Source organism: Curcuma longa, unplaced genomic scaffold, assembly GCF_044706935.1.
Source record: "Curcuma longa cultivar G26 ecotype Majalengka, Jawa Barat unplaced genomic scaffold, ITB_CL_G26_1.1 contig_26352, whole genome shotgun sequence".
NCBI lineage: Eukaryota > Viridiplantae > Streptophyta > Magnoliopsida > Zingiberales > Zingiberaceae > Curcuma > Curcuma longa.
The window spans coordinates 731-20,366 of record NW_027433080.1 but is presented as its reverse complement, the minus strand read 5'-3'; the positions used below and the strand labels follow the sequence as shown (position 1 = coordinate 20,366).

General features: G+C 34.2%; 1 protein-coding gene across 1 annotated transcript; it reads left to right on the top strand.

Annotated features, from left to right (window-relative positions):
• The first annotated feature begins 338 nt into the window (after window positions 1–338).
• LOC141818865 (putative alpha-mannosidase At5g66150) lies at window positions 339–17,677 on the top strand. The gene is made up of 17 exons (XM_074706282.1): window positions 339–607; window positions 693–776; window positions 2,079–2,167; window positions 2,246–2,420; window positions 4,451–4,570; window positions 4,640–4,729; window positions 4,807–4,878; window positions 5,060–5,173; window positions 7,697–7,797; window positions 8,384–8,477; window positions 8,557–8,724; window positions 8,818–8,901; window positions 10,390–10,455; window positions 10,604–10,660; window positions 11,726–11,945; window positions 15,528–15,668; window positions 17,608–17,677. The coding sequence occupies exons 1-17, from the start codon at window positions 404–406 to the stop codon at window positions 17,610–17,612; spliced, it is 1,884 nt and encodes a 627-aa protein (XP_074562383.1). The 5' UTR covers window positions 339–403; the 3' UTR covers window positions 17,613–17,677.
• The last annotated feature ends 1,959 nt before the right edge of the window (window positions 17,678–19,636 follow it).

The window sequence follows — 19,636 nt, the reverse complement described above, 5'->3', positions numbered from 1 at the left end:
TAAAATCAGATTTGAGTTTAACTCATTAACTTAATCGAACGAATTCAAATAAATTTTTTTTTAAATCGAGATTCGAATAGTTCACGAGCTTTAACTTGTTTACCTTCCTAATAATATATACATATATTTGAATAATATTAATGGTATAGATAATAAATATATTATTTATTTTTATAAATATAACCGACATTTATATATATATTTGAATACAGAAGGTCCTCATCGGAATTGACCAAAGCGTGGAGAGAGAGGAAATGGCCTTGTGGCTTGTCCTCTTCCTTTTCCTTGTCAATTCTTTTAACCGGCCGAGGCCAGCTACTACTCTGCCGGCCGCTCATCATCATCTCCTTTTATTGCTGGATCCAACAGCTGCGCGCGATCAATTGCGGAAGCAGGTTTGGAGATGCCTTCGCCGGCGTTTCTTTGCGCCTCCTTCGTCATCCTTTCTCTTGCCGGATCCGCTCGGGGAGACTACATTCACTACAACACCAGCGGTGGGACTGTGGCGGGGAAGATCAACGTGCACCTTGTGCCGCACTCCCATGATGACGTCGGTTGGCTCAAGACGGTCGATCAGTACTTCGTCGGCTCGAACAATAGCATCCAGGTGCTGTCTGAATGTGTTACTTTTTTTTTCCAGAAAAACGTTTTTTTTATATTCCCAGTGATTATGCGCTGATTTTTTTTTAAAGGGTGCTTGTGTTATAAATGTGCTGGATTCGGTGGTCGGTTCTTTGCTCGAGGATCCGAATAGGAAATTTATCTTTGCCGAGCAGGTATGCTTTACATTCAACGTCTGATGCTAACTGACATGTAGTGTGTCGCATGATAATTATGGGCTCGTGCTCTTTGCATCAGGAACATGCTTACTTAAGCATTCATGAATTAGGTGATAGAGTTTGTGGGAGTCATCTTGCTGAGATTGCTTATGGCATGTGGTCGATTCAAGTTGTCTTTATTGGTTTCAAGTGTTTTATATTTGTTCAAAACCTAAGTGATGTATTTATTAATTAGTTCTAACATCAACTGTAAGGTTGAGGCTTCTCTAGCATTAATTGTTGGGATCAAGACTGTTGTGAAATCACTTGTCGAAGAACTCCAATAAGGTAGATGACTTAATTCACAATCTCAAATCATCCTCCATAGTGCATGTAGAAATTAAAATCACATCATTCGAAAGTCACATGATGTTGATCTCAGTCTCGAGTGGCAGAAATGTTCACAAAATACTTTTATGTGCAATCAATTGAGAACAAGCTGTAACATAATAACATAACAAATACAAGCAATGCAAAAATGGAATATAATAGCTGATCATTGTGGTTTTGACAGAAGCCTATCCATATCTACAAAGAGAATCCATATTTAAATGATTTGAGATCACAGATTTGGAAATACCTAGGTAGGTCTAGCACATTGTTTGAGTTTTATCATGAGCCTATATAACCATGTAATGGTTATCTCATTAATGATAAGTAATACTGTAATACAATATTTTCTTAAGAAAATTTTATTTAACCCCGTAGTTACCTACTTTTTTTAATCTTGCCTCATATAGTATATTTTACTCCATAATTTCAGAAAACAAATTAAAACTTGGCACAATTTCTCTCTTGTGTGCAAATAAGTTTCTCTATTGCATGCGCTGCACATGTCAATAAGTCGAGGATATATTCAACAGATTAGTTTAAATGGTCTGATTAATTAGGTAGAATGAGGTTAAAATTTTGTTTTATAGTGATTTTTTTAACATCTTGTATTATCACCACATAAGACAAAGAAGTGGGGTGTTCACAACTCTATGACAAAGAAATGAAGTGTACAGAATCAGGTGAGGTTGTAATCGCCAGTTCTTGGAGACCCAGCATGACTTGTGCAGCAATAGAACTGGCTTCCCCATTCAGATTCTTTTGTTCTACTGATTGAATTGGAAGCGAACTAAAGTTTCGCCTTTAACAATCAAATAGGATATTGTAAATAGTACGTTGGATTTATCTGATACTATCTTTTTTGTATTTCTTTGAATGTTTCAAATTTCTGGACTGGTTATAATTCTCATTGTCATTTGCATTTTGCAGGCCTTTTTCCAAAGATGGTGGAGAGAGCAAAGTGATAAAACACAAGAAATAGTGAGAAAACTTGTTGATTCTGGACAGTTAGAGTTTATGTATGTACTTGAGCTCATCTGTAATTTGGATTATAGCTATTGTACTCAGCATCCTTATTCTTTAAAATCACGTTTTAGAAATGGTGGCTGGTGTATGCATGATGAAGCTACAGTGCATTACATTGATATGATTGATCAAACAACCCTTGGCCATCAGATGATCAAGAAACAATTTAACAAGGTTCCTCGTGCTGGATGGCAAATAGATCCTTTTGGTCATTCTGCGGTACAGGCTTACTTGCTAGGAGCAGAGGTGGCGTACAACCCTCTCCCTCTCTCACAGACATACAAATTCACAAATACACTCACGAATGTGCTTGCTGCACACACAAAAATCAATATGGAAACTTGTTAAGTTATTCCACATGGCAAATGAAAAATTAGTATGGTTTTTTGTTAGCACAAGATTATCCTTAGCTATTTTACATGGAAAATGGAACGTTAGCATTTGTTAACCACTTAGTCCAAGGCTATTCTTATGGTTCTTATCATGCAACTATGCTTTCTAGAGATCTATCTCCTAGTGACATTAAATGTAGCATATACCTTGTACAAATTCTGATCTTATAGTTTTATCAAATGCTAACTTCTGTATGCCAACTTCATTATGCATGTGTTCTTCATCTCGTTTGGTATATTTATTTTCTACATGTATTATGCATCAGGAATTGAGAGTTTTACATTAGTATATCAAATGTTGGAATTGTTTGTTGAATGTACTCTTTTTATTATTTTGGACAGTCCTTTTTTTTTTCTTTTGAACATATAAAATCATTGCATTCATTAATATTTAGTCAAGTCTTGATTAGTTAATCTTTCATTTACTAGTCTGTGGAACTGTGAAGAAGATTATGAACTAGGTAGTCATGGGGAAAAGCCAAGGGAAAAAATTCTAGGATTTAATTGACGTGCATAAGTTGTGTTGATCCATGTGTTAAATTATAGTTAGGAAGCTACACTCCTAAGCCACCATGTGGGATGGACGAAAAGTTGACTATTTCTATGCGCTAGTGGGTCAAATCCAACCGAAGCGTGTTTATCGCTGAATAGTGCAATCCAACACGTCTAGGTGAACCAGTGTGTTTACGCTGAATAGTCCAATCCAAGAGCATAGATTAAACCAAGAGCAACACAGAGACAACCCAATTAAGGGTGTAGATTGGTCTAGATAAGGGCCAGAGTGGGCTAAGTAGATTCACTTAAATTCAATTAAAAACACCCAGCAAGTCCTTCTCTCTCTCTTGCAATAACCTTCTTTCTCCCTGTAGATGAAGCTCCTATCTTCCTCCCTGTAGATGAAGCTCCTACCACTTGATTTACAAATTCCATTGGGAAGATTTTGGTGATCTTGCTTTATAATCAAATGGGTCACAAACTCTTCCTCGACAATGCAAAGTTGTAGTAGAGTAGACAATCTCATTGCGTTCTAGAGGAACTTATCAAACCTAGTTGCACACCATTGTTGGTGCCCAATTAAGCCAATTGAAAGTAATTATAGATTTCTACTGAATCAACAAGCCATCATTCCAATCCACGGGCAACAAAATTTTAAACAAATTCCCACAGGTTTGCTTGAGACTAGTAAAGGTATTTTGAATGGTTAAAGATTTAATCACAAAAGTCAAAGTTTCATTTTGCACAAACCCTGAGACAAATAACAAAAATACAAGTTTAACAACTTCATAGCCTTAATCAAGCAAGCACAATAATAATGAAAAATCATGCTTGCGTAGTCCCTGTAAGTTGTAAAGATGCAAGAAATTATATCCTGAAATCTACAAAGTTCACATAAAATAATGTTTCAAATGATCAAACTATGATCCTTAAATAGCTCAAAAGTTTCATTATTTATGATTGCTAGAGCAGCAATGATCCCTTGATTAACACCGCTCCTTGGTGGAATGGTAAAAATCAGCCGTTCTTAACAATGGTATAGAGTTCATATGAATGGTCTGAAATCTGGGAGCTATGCCAAAGGATCTCTCTTGATATATTTATCTCTGAAAAATTTCCCTTTTTAGTTGCTTGATTACAAAAAGATTTCAACCATAGCTAGCCATATATTTTGTACTTTTCAATTCTTTTATTATTTTCCTATTCCAGTCATGGTAAGTTTGGTGCATAAGTGATTTCTTTATTCATTCAGTGGATTGGTGGATAGGGCATTTTTGGTTTTCTAAAATTTACATGCTAGAATTAAGAAGCTATAGATTATCTATTATTACTTGAGATATGCAACTTTCATAGAAAAACTACACTGTCTTTGCATTATTTCTTTTGCAGCTTGGTTTTGATTCTGTACACTTTGCAAGGATTGATTACCAAGACAGGCAAAAGCGTAAGTCGGACAAATCTCTTGAAGTTATATGGCGAGGATCAAGAACATTTGGTTCTTCTTCACAGGTGAACTGTCTTCCCTTTTGCTTTAAAGGTTTGTTTCTTTTACTATATTTTGACATAGTGTTGCCCCAGATTTTTGCAAATGCCTTTCCTGTCCACTATAGTGCTCCAAGTGGGTTTAGCTTTGATATAACTGATGATAGCTCCTCCATACCAGTGCAGGTAAGAATTTTCAGTCCAGAAATTCGATACATTAAAAGTTAATAACAATCTCTTATTATCTAGACAAAACATTGCAGGATGATCCTCTTATTTTTGATTACAATGTTGAAGAACGTGTAAATGACTTCATTGATGCTGCTATGACTCAAGTATGCTAGGATGCTACTTCACTTCTCCATTGCAAAATATTTGTTTTAGATTCCCTCCCTGTTTCTTCTAGACAAGGAAGCTATTGCCCACTGTGTTTGTAGTTACAACATTATATTTTGTGTTTTTATGAGTTTAATATTAGTAAAAGTTATGGGAGCCTGATTTCAATCAATACTTTAGGCTAACGTGACAAGGACAAACCATATCATGTGGACTATGGGTGATGACTTTAAGTATCAATATGCAGAAGCTTATTTTAAGCAAATGGACAAGCTGATCCATTATGTCAACAAGGTAAAATTACTTGTAATTTAATAAGCACTTTTTGGCAAGAATTTGCAAATTTGCACTTAGTTGCTTCTTTATTTGACCAAGCACAGTTCCTGACGTACAAGCTTTTTTCTCATTGTTTTATTAGAAATTAATGCTAAATTGACCTGATAGTGGTCAACCTAATTTATTTCTTAGTTTTTTCTTTCCCTTTTTTTTGAGCGAGATAAATTGCCACAGCATATTTGAGTGAGGAGATAAGAAGCATACTTTCACAGTAGTGAAGGTGTTTTTTGTGGCTTGGTTTTTTGTTTTGGTTTCACATGGTTGAGTTTAATGCTTTTTCTGTTGTGTTTACAAGCATATGCAGTTTTGCCTCTCATCATGTGTGATAGAAAAGAGGTTACATAACCAAGTCCAAGAATTATATACACAACATTCATGAGAAGAACACCATATTTTGTCATTATGGTTTTCAGTTTTTGGATGAGCCCAAGCATATCCTATGGTTGATGAAGAGGTTGATATATCCAAGCAACATCTTATGTGTGAGGATGAGTTTCAGTTGATTTTTATCATAATAATTGTATAAATGAACATCACATTCATGCAACTCCTAATTTTGATAACCACATAAGACTTATTCTGACATTTCAAAAATATATAGAAATGCACACTATTATGTCTCATAGTTTATTTGTTTCCATCTTTCTCTCTCGATAAATTTAGTTCAATTTATAGCTATTTTCATGCTCATAGTGCTGAATCATAATGGTATTACGAGCTCTATAAAATTTACCTAAAGTCTTCTATAAGCATTGGCTGGTTCAGTGGGTCAGGATGGTTAGTTCTTGGTGATGTTCTTGTTGGGTAGATGTGAATAGAGTTGTCCATTTGTATCTAACTACTTCCTTTTGTCCTTTCAGCAAGTAACTTTTCAACAAATTCTTTCAAACTTCCAAGATTACCAATCTAGTTCTTATGATCCTGACCTTGTCCTCCATATTAGAGTTTGAATTTGTAAGATTCTCTTACACGACATAAATATCTCCAACATTAGTGGAGTTATTGCCTCTCATCATCGCCAGCCTAAGATTACTGATTAGTTTAATAACTAAAATTAATAAAGAGAGTTTGTGAACAAGGGCAAGGTTTAATGTTTCATTTTGAGCGGGATATTGATCCTCGGTTAGAATGAAACTGTTACGATTTCTGTACTGATGAGTTGGTGCATGATGTTGGTCTCGCTAGTTATGAGGAGAAGTGGAATAAAAAAAGAAGACAAAGGAGAGGAGTTGATGGTGACAACTTACCTCATTGAAATCCAAGGGTAAGGAGAGGAGGATGTGATATTTACAGTGACTTGTTGAAATCCATCAACAGACCCACTTGACAATTTGTGTCAAATTAATTGTCATTTAGGTCAATACAAATATATAAAATTTATCAATTTTTTCCTAAGGTTTAACTAAGCTCTTTAATGAATTAAGTTATGCCACATAAAAATTGTTAATATTTTTTGAAATGAATTATCTTCATAAATGAGCCAATTCATGTCAAATCCATTTATATATTTGGGTTGTATCGTGCCACTTTTCAGGCTTTTCTTAATCATATTTCAGCTTGAGTTGGGTCATGTAATCAAGTTGTGTCTAATATTGCCTGCTTTGGGAGAGTGTCAAGGGACCTTTGAGACATCGTTAAATTGTATACTGGAGAAAGCTAACAAGCAAGGAACATAGGCAAATCCAAGGTTGAGAACTAGATTAAACTTGTACCATTTGATCATGGAGTTGCATGACTTGGTTGGTTATTTTGTGAGAAAGAAGAAAAGAAATATAAAATAATTACTTGCTTTAATGAATAAAAAAAGAGGCCTTCTTGGTAAGCTTTAGGATAATCTGGCCTCATAAGACTCGAACAAAATAAATTTAGTATGTTGGAACAGTAAAACTAAAAAAATAAATTAAATTAAACACCAGATCTAAAGCAAATAGAATAAAAGTACATTTTAGGCAAGTAAAAATAAAATATAAAAAACAATTTATTTTAAGATGATGTATTTTCTTCGCTTCACTCTCAGAATTTATTATCTTTTTAATAGCTACGTATTTATTTTGTGTTACTGAATCAAGCTGCATATCATTAAGGTGCTGCGGTTTCATAAACCTGTTGTGTACAAATCAATGTCCTAGAACAATTATTATTATTATTTTAATTAAAAAATATTGTTCTAATAATGAATATGTTTTGTCATATCTGGAAAACTAGCAGAAAAATCATGGCATGAAGCCTTCTCAACCTTCATTAGCATTAAAAAACATTCACTGTACGATATGGACTGTTAACCAGTATGTGATGCATTTTGATGCTCATTTACTGTTGCTTATATGGCATTTGCACTATCTACTGTCCAAAAACATCTAGTTCATAAATTTATTAAATTTTGTACATAACATCTAATTTCTGCCAAATTAATCAGATCCAATACTTGTTTTTGTTAGAAACTAATATTGATTCTCAGTGATCTAATACAAGTTAGCACAGGATGGTCGTGTTCATGCATTATATTCTACTCCATCTATTTACACTGATGCAAAAAATGCTGAAAATGGATCTTGGCCGCTGAAAACTGATGACTACTTCCCGTAAGCATTCTTCACTTACCACTTTCATATGAATGATGAGTTAATTGCAAGGTATATTGCAACCTTTACAATTTCTAACAAGTTCTTCCTACCTTTTAATTTTAATAGACTAACCAATTTTTATTCTTAGCAATTGTTACCCCGCCATTAATTTGTCATCCACTTTGTTAAGTAATGACATGGCATCTTATATGCGATCAATTAATTTATTTTTTCAATAATTAATTGATACAATAAGATGAATTAGTTAATTTTTAGCCAAGCAAGCCAAGATTATTATACTTAAAAAATTATCATATTTTGAGGTTCCATGTCCCAATTTAATGGTAAATGGATGATATATCTAATGGTGAGATGGAATTCTTAAGGGTTAAATAGATTAGGTTAGATATGTTGAAATTGAAAGGTGGAGATGGTTAAAAGTGGTTTGGGTACATTGTGCAATGAGTTTAAAAATAGATTAGGATAGATTTGCTAAAATTGAAATGTGGAAATAATTTGTCTAAAATGGTAAGGCTGGGAATTGTTTTGCAATAAACCCTTAAATAAATAATAATTTTAATGTTAGTTGCATTACTGTTCACAGATATGCAGATTCACAAAATGCTTATTGGACTGGGTACTTTACTAGCCGCCCTGCATTAAAGCGTTATATCCGCATGTTAAGTGGATATTATCTGGTAGGATTATACTGCTTATAACATTTGATCACCAGAGGTCATGTACATATTTGAACTATGATATAACAAATTTCTATAGGCAGCACGTCAGATTGAATTTTTGGCAGGGAGGACATCATCTAATCTATCTACCTTAAGCTTAGGAGAAGCCCTGGGGATCGCTCAGCATCATGATGCTGTCACTGGAACAGCAAAACAGCATACAACTAATGACTATGCAAAACGCCTTTCTTATGGTGCTTCGGAGGTTCATGGAATTTTGAAAATACATTATCTTTCCTATTACTTTTTAAAAAAACTTTTTCTCTTCCTAACTTAAAACTTGGTCCACCTCTTATAGGCTGAAAAGTCCATTGACTTGGCTCTTTCTTGCATAACTAGTTCGAGAAACTATTGTGCATCTGCAGCAGTGAATTTTAGTCAGGTTAGATGCTCTGTTTTTCATTATTATGAATCTGTGACAGTCATCCATCGCATTTGCAAAGAGGTTAGTTGGGTATGAACATGTTGTTTTTCTTTACTGTGGTTTTTCAATCTGGAAGCAGACAAACATATGCAAATACCCCATGAAAGAAATCTATTTTCTAGGGACTAAATGGGCTTAACAATGGAGATTAAATAGTTTTTCCTTGCAGTGGAGATTAAATATGCTGTCCTCTAATCTCTCATGCATCCTCTATAATTTTAAATAAGCAGTTAACCACTTAAAGACTTCCTTTAATGAACAAAAAACCATAAATCTAAAAACTTATAAAAGCTTAAAATTCAATTCCTAATACTAAAGGAAAGAAATAATCCTGTTTTTAGTGGAGTCAGATTAGGTAATAGATCAAATTATAAAATAAACATCAAACAAATTAAATTACATTTCTACCAAAACTTTTATTCCTAGTCTCCAAGGTTTAAAATATCGAGCCGTGTCGAAGTTTCGGTCCCGGACCGGGACTATATAGTTTCGGTACCGGGATATGTATCGTATCGTGCTGGTATAGTTTCGGTATTTTTAAAATATAAAATATATTAACTAAAATAAAAAAATTTAATCTAAACATTTAAAAATGAAAAATAAAATATTTTTTTAAAAAATAATAGGATAATTTTAAGCCTATTTAAATTATCCTCAACTATAGCTAGGAGTTGATTATTAAAACCTTATTAAAACCTAATTGAGAAAAAAAAGCCGACCGAGCGACTGGCTGCGCGCAACCGAGGGCGCGCTTGGCCCGCGCGACGCCTTCGGAGGCGTCGCGGATCCAGATGACAGTTTTCTTGCCGGAACGCCTGTGCCGATGTCAGTCCACTGGCGGAACGAAATTTTTCGCTGGTATCGAGCGATACGACTCGAGATTTCAATCCTTGGATGAGACTATCCTCGGATTGGAAGCCACGCTGATACCATGTGAAGGGGAAAATATTCCATATTAGAGTACCCTAGGTGACCCCTCACTAACTTTATATGCTATTAACAAAGATGAGATATTACAGACACACCCCCTAACTTACATATTCACATGGATGATCCACAACAAATATATTTATTGAAATTTTGAGCGGAATTCTTTTTTTTTTGTGTGTAACATTAGATTATTAGCCGATCCCACTTAGTGAGATAAGACTTAGTTGTTATTTTTGGTAACGTTAGATCATTAGCCGATCCCACCTAATGGGATAAGGCTTGGTTGTTGTTGTTGTTGTGTAACATTAGACATGAACAATATCTATGCTCTTGCTTGAAGGAAGGGTTAGAATGGATAGTCCAGCTTGAAGGGAGGGTTAGAATGGATAGTAGGTATTGTAAATTAAGCATCAAGTTAAGAGCCTATGTATACAGTGTAACTATTACTTTTCTGTTGATATTGATTGTAGTTACTAATTTACTCTCAATTTGTTCAATGTCTTCTTAATTTGGCAGTGCAACTTGTTGAACATAAGCTATTGCCCTGCAACTGAAAAAGTTATTTCTGAGGAGAAAAGCTTAGTAAGTCAAACATATTTTTCCTTTGTCATGAGTTTTGAAAGGATTTGGGTTTGCAAAATCAAACATTGATCTCCTTTGTTGTGAGATTAGAAAGGATCTGAATTTTCTGAATTAAACATTGAGGGGTATTCTCATTGTTTTTCTCCAGGTGGTAGTGGCATATAACCCCCTGGGATGGTATCAAACTGACTTTGTCAGGATCCCTGTAAGTATATTTATCTAACTATATTGATGATATCATAAAATCCTTTTTCATTTATTCTTGTATAGATCTACAAAATAGAGGCCAGTTGATAAAAGAGAGTTAAATTGGTTTGTTGTCATTAACCTATCTTTGTATTTGGTAGTTTGAAATTAGTAGCATTCAAGGACGGTGTCTAGTGATCATGGACTTCTCATCATCTAGATAGGCTTTGCTTAGTGAATGTATTTGCGCTAACTTTTGGTGATTATGGCAATCTCAAAGTGACTCGTTAGAACTTTCTTCTGTTTCTTATTTATCTTAGACATTTGTAACTTATTTTTTTTTGTACTCATGGAATACTAATCTGTATTGCTATTTCGTTGTTTAGTGAACTAACTGCAATGAGTTGTTTCTGATGCTCTTTCTTGAGACTAACACAGTAGTTTGTATAATTATCAGAAATGAATTGGAATGTCTGAGTGTAAAAAGTGATTATGTTAAAGAGAGAACAATTATCTTTTATTCTATTTTTTCTAGACAAAAAAATAATTAAGCCCCTAAAGATTAGTTTTGGTACATGTGTTATTTTCTTTAATTTCTGCACCACCACCACCACCACCATGTTGAACCATGGGATCTCCATGGGAGCAGCAATCAACACGATGAACCATGTGAATGGACTTTCACCATCAATGATGCACCACCACCACCACCACCACCATGTTGAACCATGGGATCTCCATGGGAGCAGCAATCAACACGACGAACCATGTGAATGGACTTTCACCATCAATGATGCACCGACACTTATGTATGCTGGTTATTGCTGAAATAATCTTGTACAGGCCGTCCAATAAAACTAGGCACTGGAAAGAAACCTTAAAGCTTTACTCAAATATTTTGGATAATCATAGCTTGTCAAGACCTCATTTGTATGTTAATTTTGATTTTGCACTGTCTGATTGGACCTGCTTAATTATAGTTGATGCATATTTGCAATTTTCAATTGCCTGGTCAAATATATAATACTTGTGCATTCAGAAAAGATACTTTCTGGTTTGTTGTTTAGATTGTTCCTTGTATCAGGTGAATGATGACAAACTTGCTGTGTGGGATTCCGATGGAAACTCTATTGCCACACAACTTGTAGAGGTGGACAATGTAACAAGCTATCTGAGAAGACTATATGTTGAGGCTTATCTTGGAGTCTCGCCAAAAGAAACACCAAAGTATTGGCTAATTTTTCAAGTTTCTATCCCTCCAATTGGATGGAACACTTACTTCATTTCGAAAGATTCTCAAAAAGGTAGATTTCGTACCTGCTAACTGCTTATCTTTGCTTTACTTTCTATTTCAAATTTTATAATAAGCTTTTACACATTTTTCCTTTTGAAGTTTGGATTTATGCAGGCAGAGCAGGAAAAATCTTTAAATGAAATGTGAAATATTCGAATACACCATTATATTAAATGAAGTGGTAACTAAAGTATATAGGTTGTGCCTGGCATCAAATTTTACTTTCTTATTATTATATTAGGAATATATTTACCTTGTATACTAAATTTTTGTAGCGATTGAATCATTGCCCTTGTTAATACTATGAATGCATACTTATCCTTTTTGTTACAGCTTGAGCTCTTTTCAGGGTAAGGTTTATTAATCACATGCAACATCAGTTTATTGACCACATGCAATGTCTCTTCTTGTTTACCATCCCTACTGAATGTTCTTCCTCTTGCATTGGTGCAGTAATAGGGTAATAGGTTTTGTTTTAAAATCCTTTGGGCGTTGGGCTTTGTTTCAGCCTCATTAAGTTTGGTTGGCTACAATTTGACATTTTATTCTATTTTAGGACATATCTCTTCCATAATGACTATAAGAGGTCATATATATGGACTTAGATTGAGATGCACAATGCTCACGGGAAGGACATCATACCTTATATTGTCAATGTAGGGACCTATCACGATAGGGACTGGACATCTCTTTGGGATTTACAAGTTACCTATGTAACTTTGTAAGCACTTAGGTGAAGACCTTCTTGACATGCAACTCCTAATATGCTAATTTTGCATGATTTATCCCAACATTTGGTGAAAATATGTAAACTACTAGTGTGCTCTCATGTGTCATCAGATGTGGGTACGGGTAGAATGCAGTGCGCCATTTGTTATTTTGTGTCCTCATATCACTATATGGAGTTGGAAAATAAGCATCTTCATTTATGAGTTAGTTCTATGCCAAAACTTTATATCGACATTTCACTTTTTTAGGGTTAGGGTTAAGATTGTCTTTTTGGGCTTCTAAGGTTTTATGGGATCACTACTACTTATCATATAACAATTCTAGGATGAGTTGGGCTAGTTAATTTTCCTCATGGTGGTCGCCTGTAAGTATGGTTTGAAATCTCATACTGCACTAAGTGAAATGGTCGAACTGTATAAGATACTAAAACTCGATATTAGTTGGCATAGACAATATCTTCTTTTGCTTCATCTCTTCCTCCTTCAACCTCCAATTCACCATCAACACCATGCATTGGAATGTTAGCACGACACTAAAACAATATCATTCCAGTCAAAAATTGAAACTTTGGCACGATTCGAGATTTTGAAAATTGAGGCCAAGTGTCAATTAGTCTGCTTGATTGCCAGAATGTAGGTCTTAGGTACTGCATGAGCTCAACAACCACATAAGGCCTCTTCTATTGACCTTAGGCAAGCAACTTAGCCTGTGTTTGCCTAAGACTATTAATGAAATGAATAAGGGTTGCTCAAAGTCTAGTCCAATATTCAGTGCATGTGAAGATATTTGACCTTACTTTGATATTCAATTACGATTCAAGATGAATGATTTTAAATTATCCGCCTATTGTATTATTGATGTGGCATGCTTTTCTATTTGTCTTTATTTTATTTTGGACCATTCTGTGATTGATTTTATTCTTATCCTTTTTGAGCCCAAGAAAAAATGATGCACAAACTACATTCTTTGAGGGTGAGACTTAGAAGACATTATTTTTATTCTTTACTCATTGAGAAGGACTGCCAAATTAAAGATATTAACAACTTGCTTGATGTTAAACTTCTTTTCATGGGAGAGAATGATGGGGTTTAAAATTTGATAGTTTTAATTTTAAAGATATGAAATAGGAAGTTTTAGTATAAAAAATTTGTTTTTCAATACCTAATATTATGCTTCTATTATTCAATATTCACTGGATAAAACTTGGACACTATTTTTAGGAGAATAGATTAGGATAATGAATCATTTTTCGTTCTATAAAAGGGTGCACAAATCCTCATATATAAGTCCTCACATAAATTTCCGATGTGAGATCGTACTGTACTATTATGGTGCTCCATCAACACTCCACAATAGCCAACCTAGCTTCAAATTGGAACCAAATTGGATCTAAGCATCACTAGATCACAATTTAAACATGCCAGCACAGCTTTAATTAATTTTTATTCACACCAACAACCCCTAATTAACTCCTCTAACCCCTTATTCAGACATTGGAATATGATATCTGATGGTTTATTTTCTTTGTTTACTGCCACAATTCTTTTATACATTTTTTAAATTGCTATCATTTTTGGTTTGTTGGAAGTCTGCATCATTTCTTGCCCTATGTAATAACAAATCCTTATAAGCATAGTCTAGCTTGACTTGCAAGGATGTTAAACCAAAAAAATATAAATCACTACTTCTTTTACACAATTTAGCTTTTAGATGAGTGATTAGCCAAAGTCTCTTCATCAAACTATAATTTGTTTGGTTACTTCTCTATTTATTTGCATGAATATCATCTTTTATAAGCTTCATTAATATCTCCTTGTTGAGTAATAGATCCAACATATTTAAAATTCTTTAAAACTACACAAGACACCATTTATTTAGTCTCACATGGTGAATTGGTGGCTATAAAGAAATTTTGTAGGTTTAATAGCAACCACTAGTAGGGGTGAGCAAAAATTCGGTTAAACCGACTGAATTAAAAAAATTCTGTTTGGTTATTTCAGAATTTCAGTTATTTTTTTTAAAAAAAATCGGTTAATTCGGTTATTTTTGTTTGGTTTTAATTTTAAAATTCCTTATTCGGTTAAACCAAATAAACCGAATTAATCAAACTAGAAAAATAATTTATAAATTTTAAGTAAATAAATTTATAAATCCCTAATTAATTAGTAAAATTTTCATAATATTTAAAAAATTATGTTAATTCGGTTTTCGACCGAATTAACCGATAAAATATCGGTTCGGTTTGTTCGGTTTTTATTAGAAAATTCGGTCGGTTCGGTTGGTTCGAAAAAAATCAGTTTATTCGGTTTTCGGTTAATTCGGTTCGGTTCGGTTTTAACCAAATACTCAGCCCTAGCCACTAGTAACTCAGTTTTAAACATTTTGTGCTAGTGATGAGCTTGATAAGGTAATGGTTTAGTTCCCTTATCTAAGTAGTTTGTGTTAATTGGTATTAGGGAAGACTAATCTTAGGCATGTAGGAGTTGAAAAGAGCTATGTGTGATGGTGTAGCCACCATTGAGTCTCACATGCCATTGATTAGGGATGATTTTGGGCTTCGAGGATCTTGATGCACATGCCAAGCCTTAAGTCGAGGAAATTGCAACTTTATCTGGTCCCACAAAGTGAATTATTGGCTAACAAATAAGCTTTCTAAGTTTAGATGAATAGCTATAACTACTTCGACGTGACCGTAATGCAATTGTGCTGTATTTTTATCTGATTCAATGTGCTTTCTGCTAGGATGTATTTGAAATAAGTTTAATTTAGACGTGACCGTAATACTTTTACTTTCAATTGGTCAAAATATATGATTGAAGAGTGCTACTGATTGCTTTTTTTTTTTTTTTTTTTGTGAACCCAGAAGTTGCTCACAGTGAATACACTTCTGGTTATGCTACTCTGGAGAATGAGACCATTGAAATAGGGCCAGGTCCTTTTAAATTGCAATTTTCATCAACTACTGGACAACTTAAAAGAGTTACAAATCACAGAACGGGAGTAAGTATGTTTCCATTTAAACAACGTTTTCTTTAACCATAATTCCACGAGATGTTCATGTGCCATCTCCATTGTCATCTGAATGCTAAAAGGTTGTCAGGTTTTAATTTCCTAATCAGGCTCCCTTTCCAATAAAAGAGTTTTGCTATCTACTTGTATGAGCAACATAGAATGATAGAGCAGGGATGTCGATGGGTTCTGATAACCCAAATCTGAACCGAGGAATCTGTCCTCATTTTAGGTGCTTTAACATATATGTATCTTATACAAATATGATAGCTAGCTGAATTCTGTCCTGCAAATGTACTGATTCTTTAAGGCACCATTCTCAACATTCATATATAACTGAGCTCTTATGCTCGCTGAACGATAATTTCTTTGCCCTTTGTTCTTGTTCTTACTGAAACATAATTTTTGGTTCTTTGTTTGTTTGCTTTTTATGTCGACATAATAGCCTGTAGATATGTTTGCATGGTCAACTAAGTCATGCCTAAGGGATAATAAAAGATATATATTCCAGTTGGTTTATTACCATGCAGAATGGATAAGATGAATACAAATCTAAAGAATGAGTCGTGCTTAAAATTTAAAGCAAGGTCTTTAATATTTATGAAAAGATTGCATTTCTCATCTACGTTTCTCATCTATATTTGTACTCATTACCATATTTGTACTCATTACTGAGAATTTGTTAGAAAGATACATAAATACCATAGGTATGCATTGATGGTACAGCCAGGTGGAACTTGACCTGACATGGGCCATGCCTAGCATGGGGAGGCTTTGTTACCCATGCCTACCCTAGTCTTTTGGCTCATGTGTCATACTTGATTTGCCATGGTTCATGACCTGCATGCCAGCCAAGCACAATCCATGGTGATCTTGTACGGTCCATCTATTATTATTATTATTATTATTTATTTTTTAATATAATTTTTTATATTGTCCTTTTTACAAAAAATAATTGAAAACTCAATATATTACTTTCAAAATTTTTGAAAAATATCTATAAATCCTTTTTAATATTTTTCATTATTGATTATTTTTTATTATTTTGACAAATTTTTATTATTAAATTAATAGTTTGATGAGCCTGGGAATGTTGCAATGCTGTCTTGAGTCTTGCCCTAGCATGGCTCTTTTGGAATCGTGATCAGTCCGAGAATGACCCATTGTCACTTCTTCATAATACTATACTGTTTTGCAATATGCTATCAGATTCTTTAGTTTAGCAATGTCATGCTGAAGTTCAGCATATCTATTAAATAATTATGTGATCGACTCTTCTTATTGCATCTCTCGTTCATAACTGAAACATGCAATGGAGGATTGGACATGTAATCTGATAACTGCTTGCTTGAGGAATAGTCAGATTCTCATGTATTCATATGCTGAACTTAAATAGTCCTTCATAGGATGATTATTGAATCTTTGGTAGGAACAATAAGAACACAAAAGGTTCTCTTGAACATTGTTTTCACTATGAATTGCTGTCTTCCTCTTGTCAGTCGCTTATATAAATGTATAAACAAGAGAAATTCTGCATATAAGGCTTGCATGAATTATAAGCTTTGCGCTCGTGTTTAGTTTCTTGGCTACTTTTTCCATGTCATCATCAGCTTTAATGGATGGTGTATTTTGGAAGCTGAAGCTATTAGGATTTATGAAAACTAATATAAATTCCATGGATCTATATTTACTTAGAACTTCAAGAATGTCTTCCAGTTATTGAATTTTCTGTAAAGCTTCTTCTATGTTATACACTGAAAACTCATCTTTCAATGATGGGCACGTCCACTAATTCTCTTTTTACCTTTTCAGTGTGAGGATGTGGGTTTATGATGATGTTATTGCTTATTCTCAGTCTTGGATGCTGTTATGTTATGTATATCTCCTATGATTTGTTAAATGACTTTAATCTATTTGTTGGATATTTGCATCAGATTGATATACCCATAACACAAAGCTTTCTGTGGTATGAAGCGAGCAGTGGAGATGAATCAGATGGACAAGTACATGTTTTGGCTTTGTTGATGAGACGATGTGATCACACCATATTGTTTCTTGTTTTTCATTTGCACTATTTTTCTCCTAGGCGTCAGGAGCATATATTTTCAGGCCAAATGGTGCACCACCAGTTCCTTCATCAGGATCAGTATGTTAATTGAAGTATCTTTTAGTCCCAAGGGTTTATATATTATCCAAACTAACCATAACAGGCTTGCATGGATATTTGTACTCAGGTACCATTGAAGGTTATACAAGGGCCTCTGGTGGATGAAGTTCATCAACAGTTTAACTCGTGGATTTATCAGGTGGTCCAAATTTCAATTTTACTAAGAAGATGCTACTAAAGGATACATTTCCTAAATTACATTCACAATTGCTGGGAGGAAAGAAACTCAAATCATTAAAAGCGGGCATGTTAATCCATGATAAGGAGATAATAATTATTGTTAAGAAGACCAAGGATTGAAATGTTGAGTCGTGTTGATTGGTGTGGGTGTAATTTACTGCCCACCATCAATCAGCATGCGAGATGCTTGGGCACTGACATGAGAGCGGCGATGTGCGACAAAAACATAGAGGGAGAGAGAGGAAGAGAAGAAAGACCAAGGGAGAGAAGAAGAGAGAAGCTATTGGAGAGAGGAGTAGCTTGGAGAGAGAGAGGGATGAATAACAGGTGCGGTGGACAGGCAACAGGTGCAGAGGGTGGGCAACGATAGACGTTGTAGGCAATGGGATTGTGCTTTATTTTTGATTAAAATCCTTCAATTACATATAAAATATCAAGACTGTAATAAAAGAGTACTTTTATTGTTAAATATGCAATTTAATTATAAATGGTTTCCTTTGCGATCCAATTGTTTATAAGGCACTATCAAACAGGAATGACATAGAACCATATTTTTTTTAAACATATGTGTATTAAAATTTGAATCTGTGTCATTTAGACCCCCCAAATTCACAGGAAATAATATGAATATAAATACCCTATAGTTAATGATCTTTTCCTATGTTCCTCATAAAAAATAGTGTCTAAATGCCTCTATGATAAGTTGACATGATATTTTGCCATTTAGGTGCCAAAGCTCAAAAAAAGAAGAAGAATTACATCATTAATATGAAAATCTATATTTTAAATGTCGCCAGTTTTAGTCACACTCTCAATTTTCTAAGATTCACTGTATTTCTAGATATTGCTCATGTATATGCGAGCTGATATGTTTCCTTTTCATTATTAGTTTACTGTTAAACTAGTTAACGATTCTTTTCTTATGGCTATTTCATGTTTGCTGAAACTTGAGTTGTTTCAGGTCATTAGAGTTTACAAAGAAAAGGAGCATGCAGAAATAGAATTTACGGTTAGTTTAATACTTTACCTTCATAATGGCATTTTTGACTAATACCTTTTTATTATTTTTATTGAATTGTTATCAACTTTTGCTACTGTTTACCACGTTTAATGAAGATTGGGCCAATACCTACTGATGATGGCACCGGGAAGGAAGTCATTACTCGATTGACGGCAAATATGCTCACAAATAGTACATTCTACACAGATTCCAATGGAAGAGATTTTCTGAAGAGGGTATACTCCACAATCCTACTCCTTATGCAGATAATGATAGAGAAATATTCCTATATTTCTACTCTTTTGTGTTTACAGTGAAATGATAAGTGTGTTTTTAGCATGTTGCAATTCTTACCTGCTTCTTTTTCACTATACTATCATATACGAATAAGAAAGGTCTTGCTACGATGGTTCGCCACTCTTCATAAGGATTACTGCTATAATCTGCACACAGGCTATGGTCTGTTACACCTGAAGTGGGTCTTCACAGCTATACACCACAAGTCGGTCCCAAGTTCATTCCAACGCGTACATGATCACAAGTGAACCTGAATGAGTATGGTTAAACCCATAATATCAACTACAACTACTAACTGATGTAACTGATCACAAGTGAA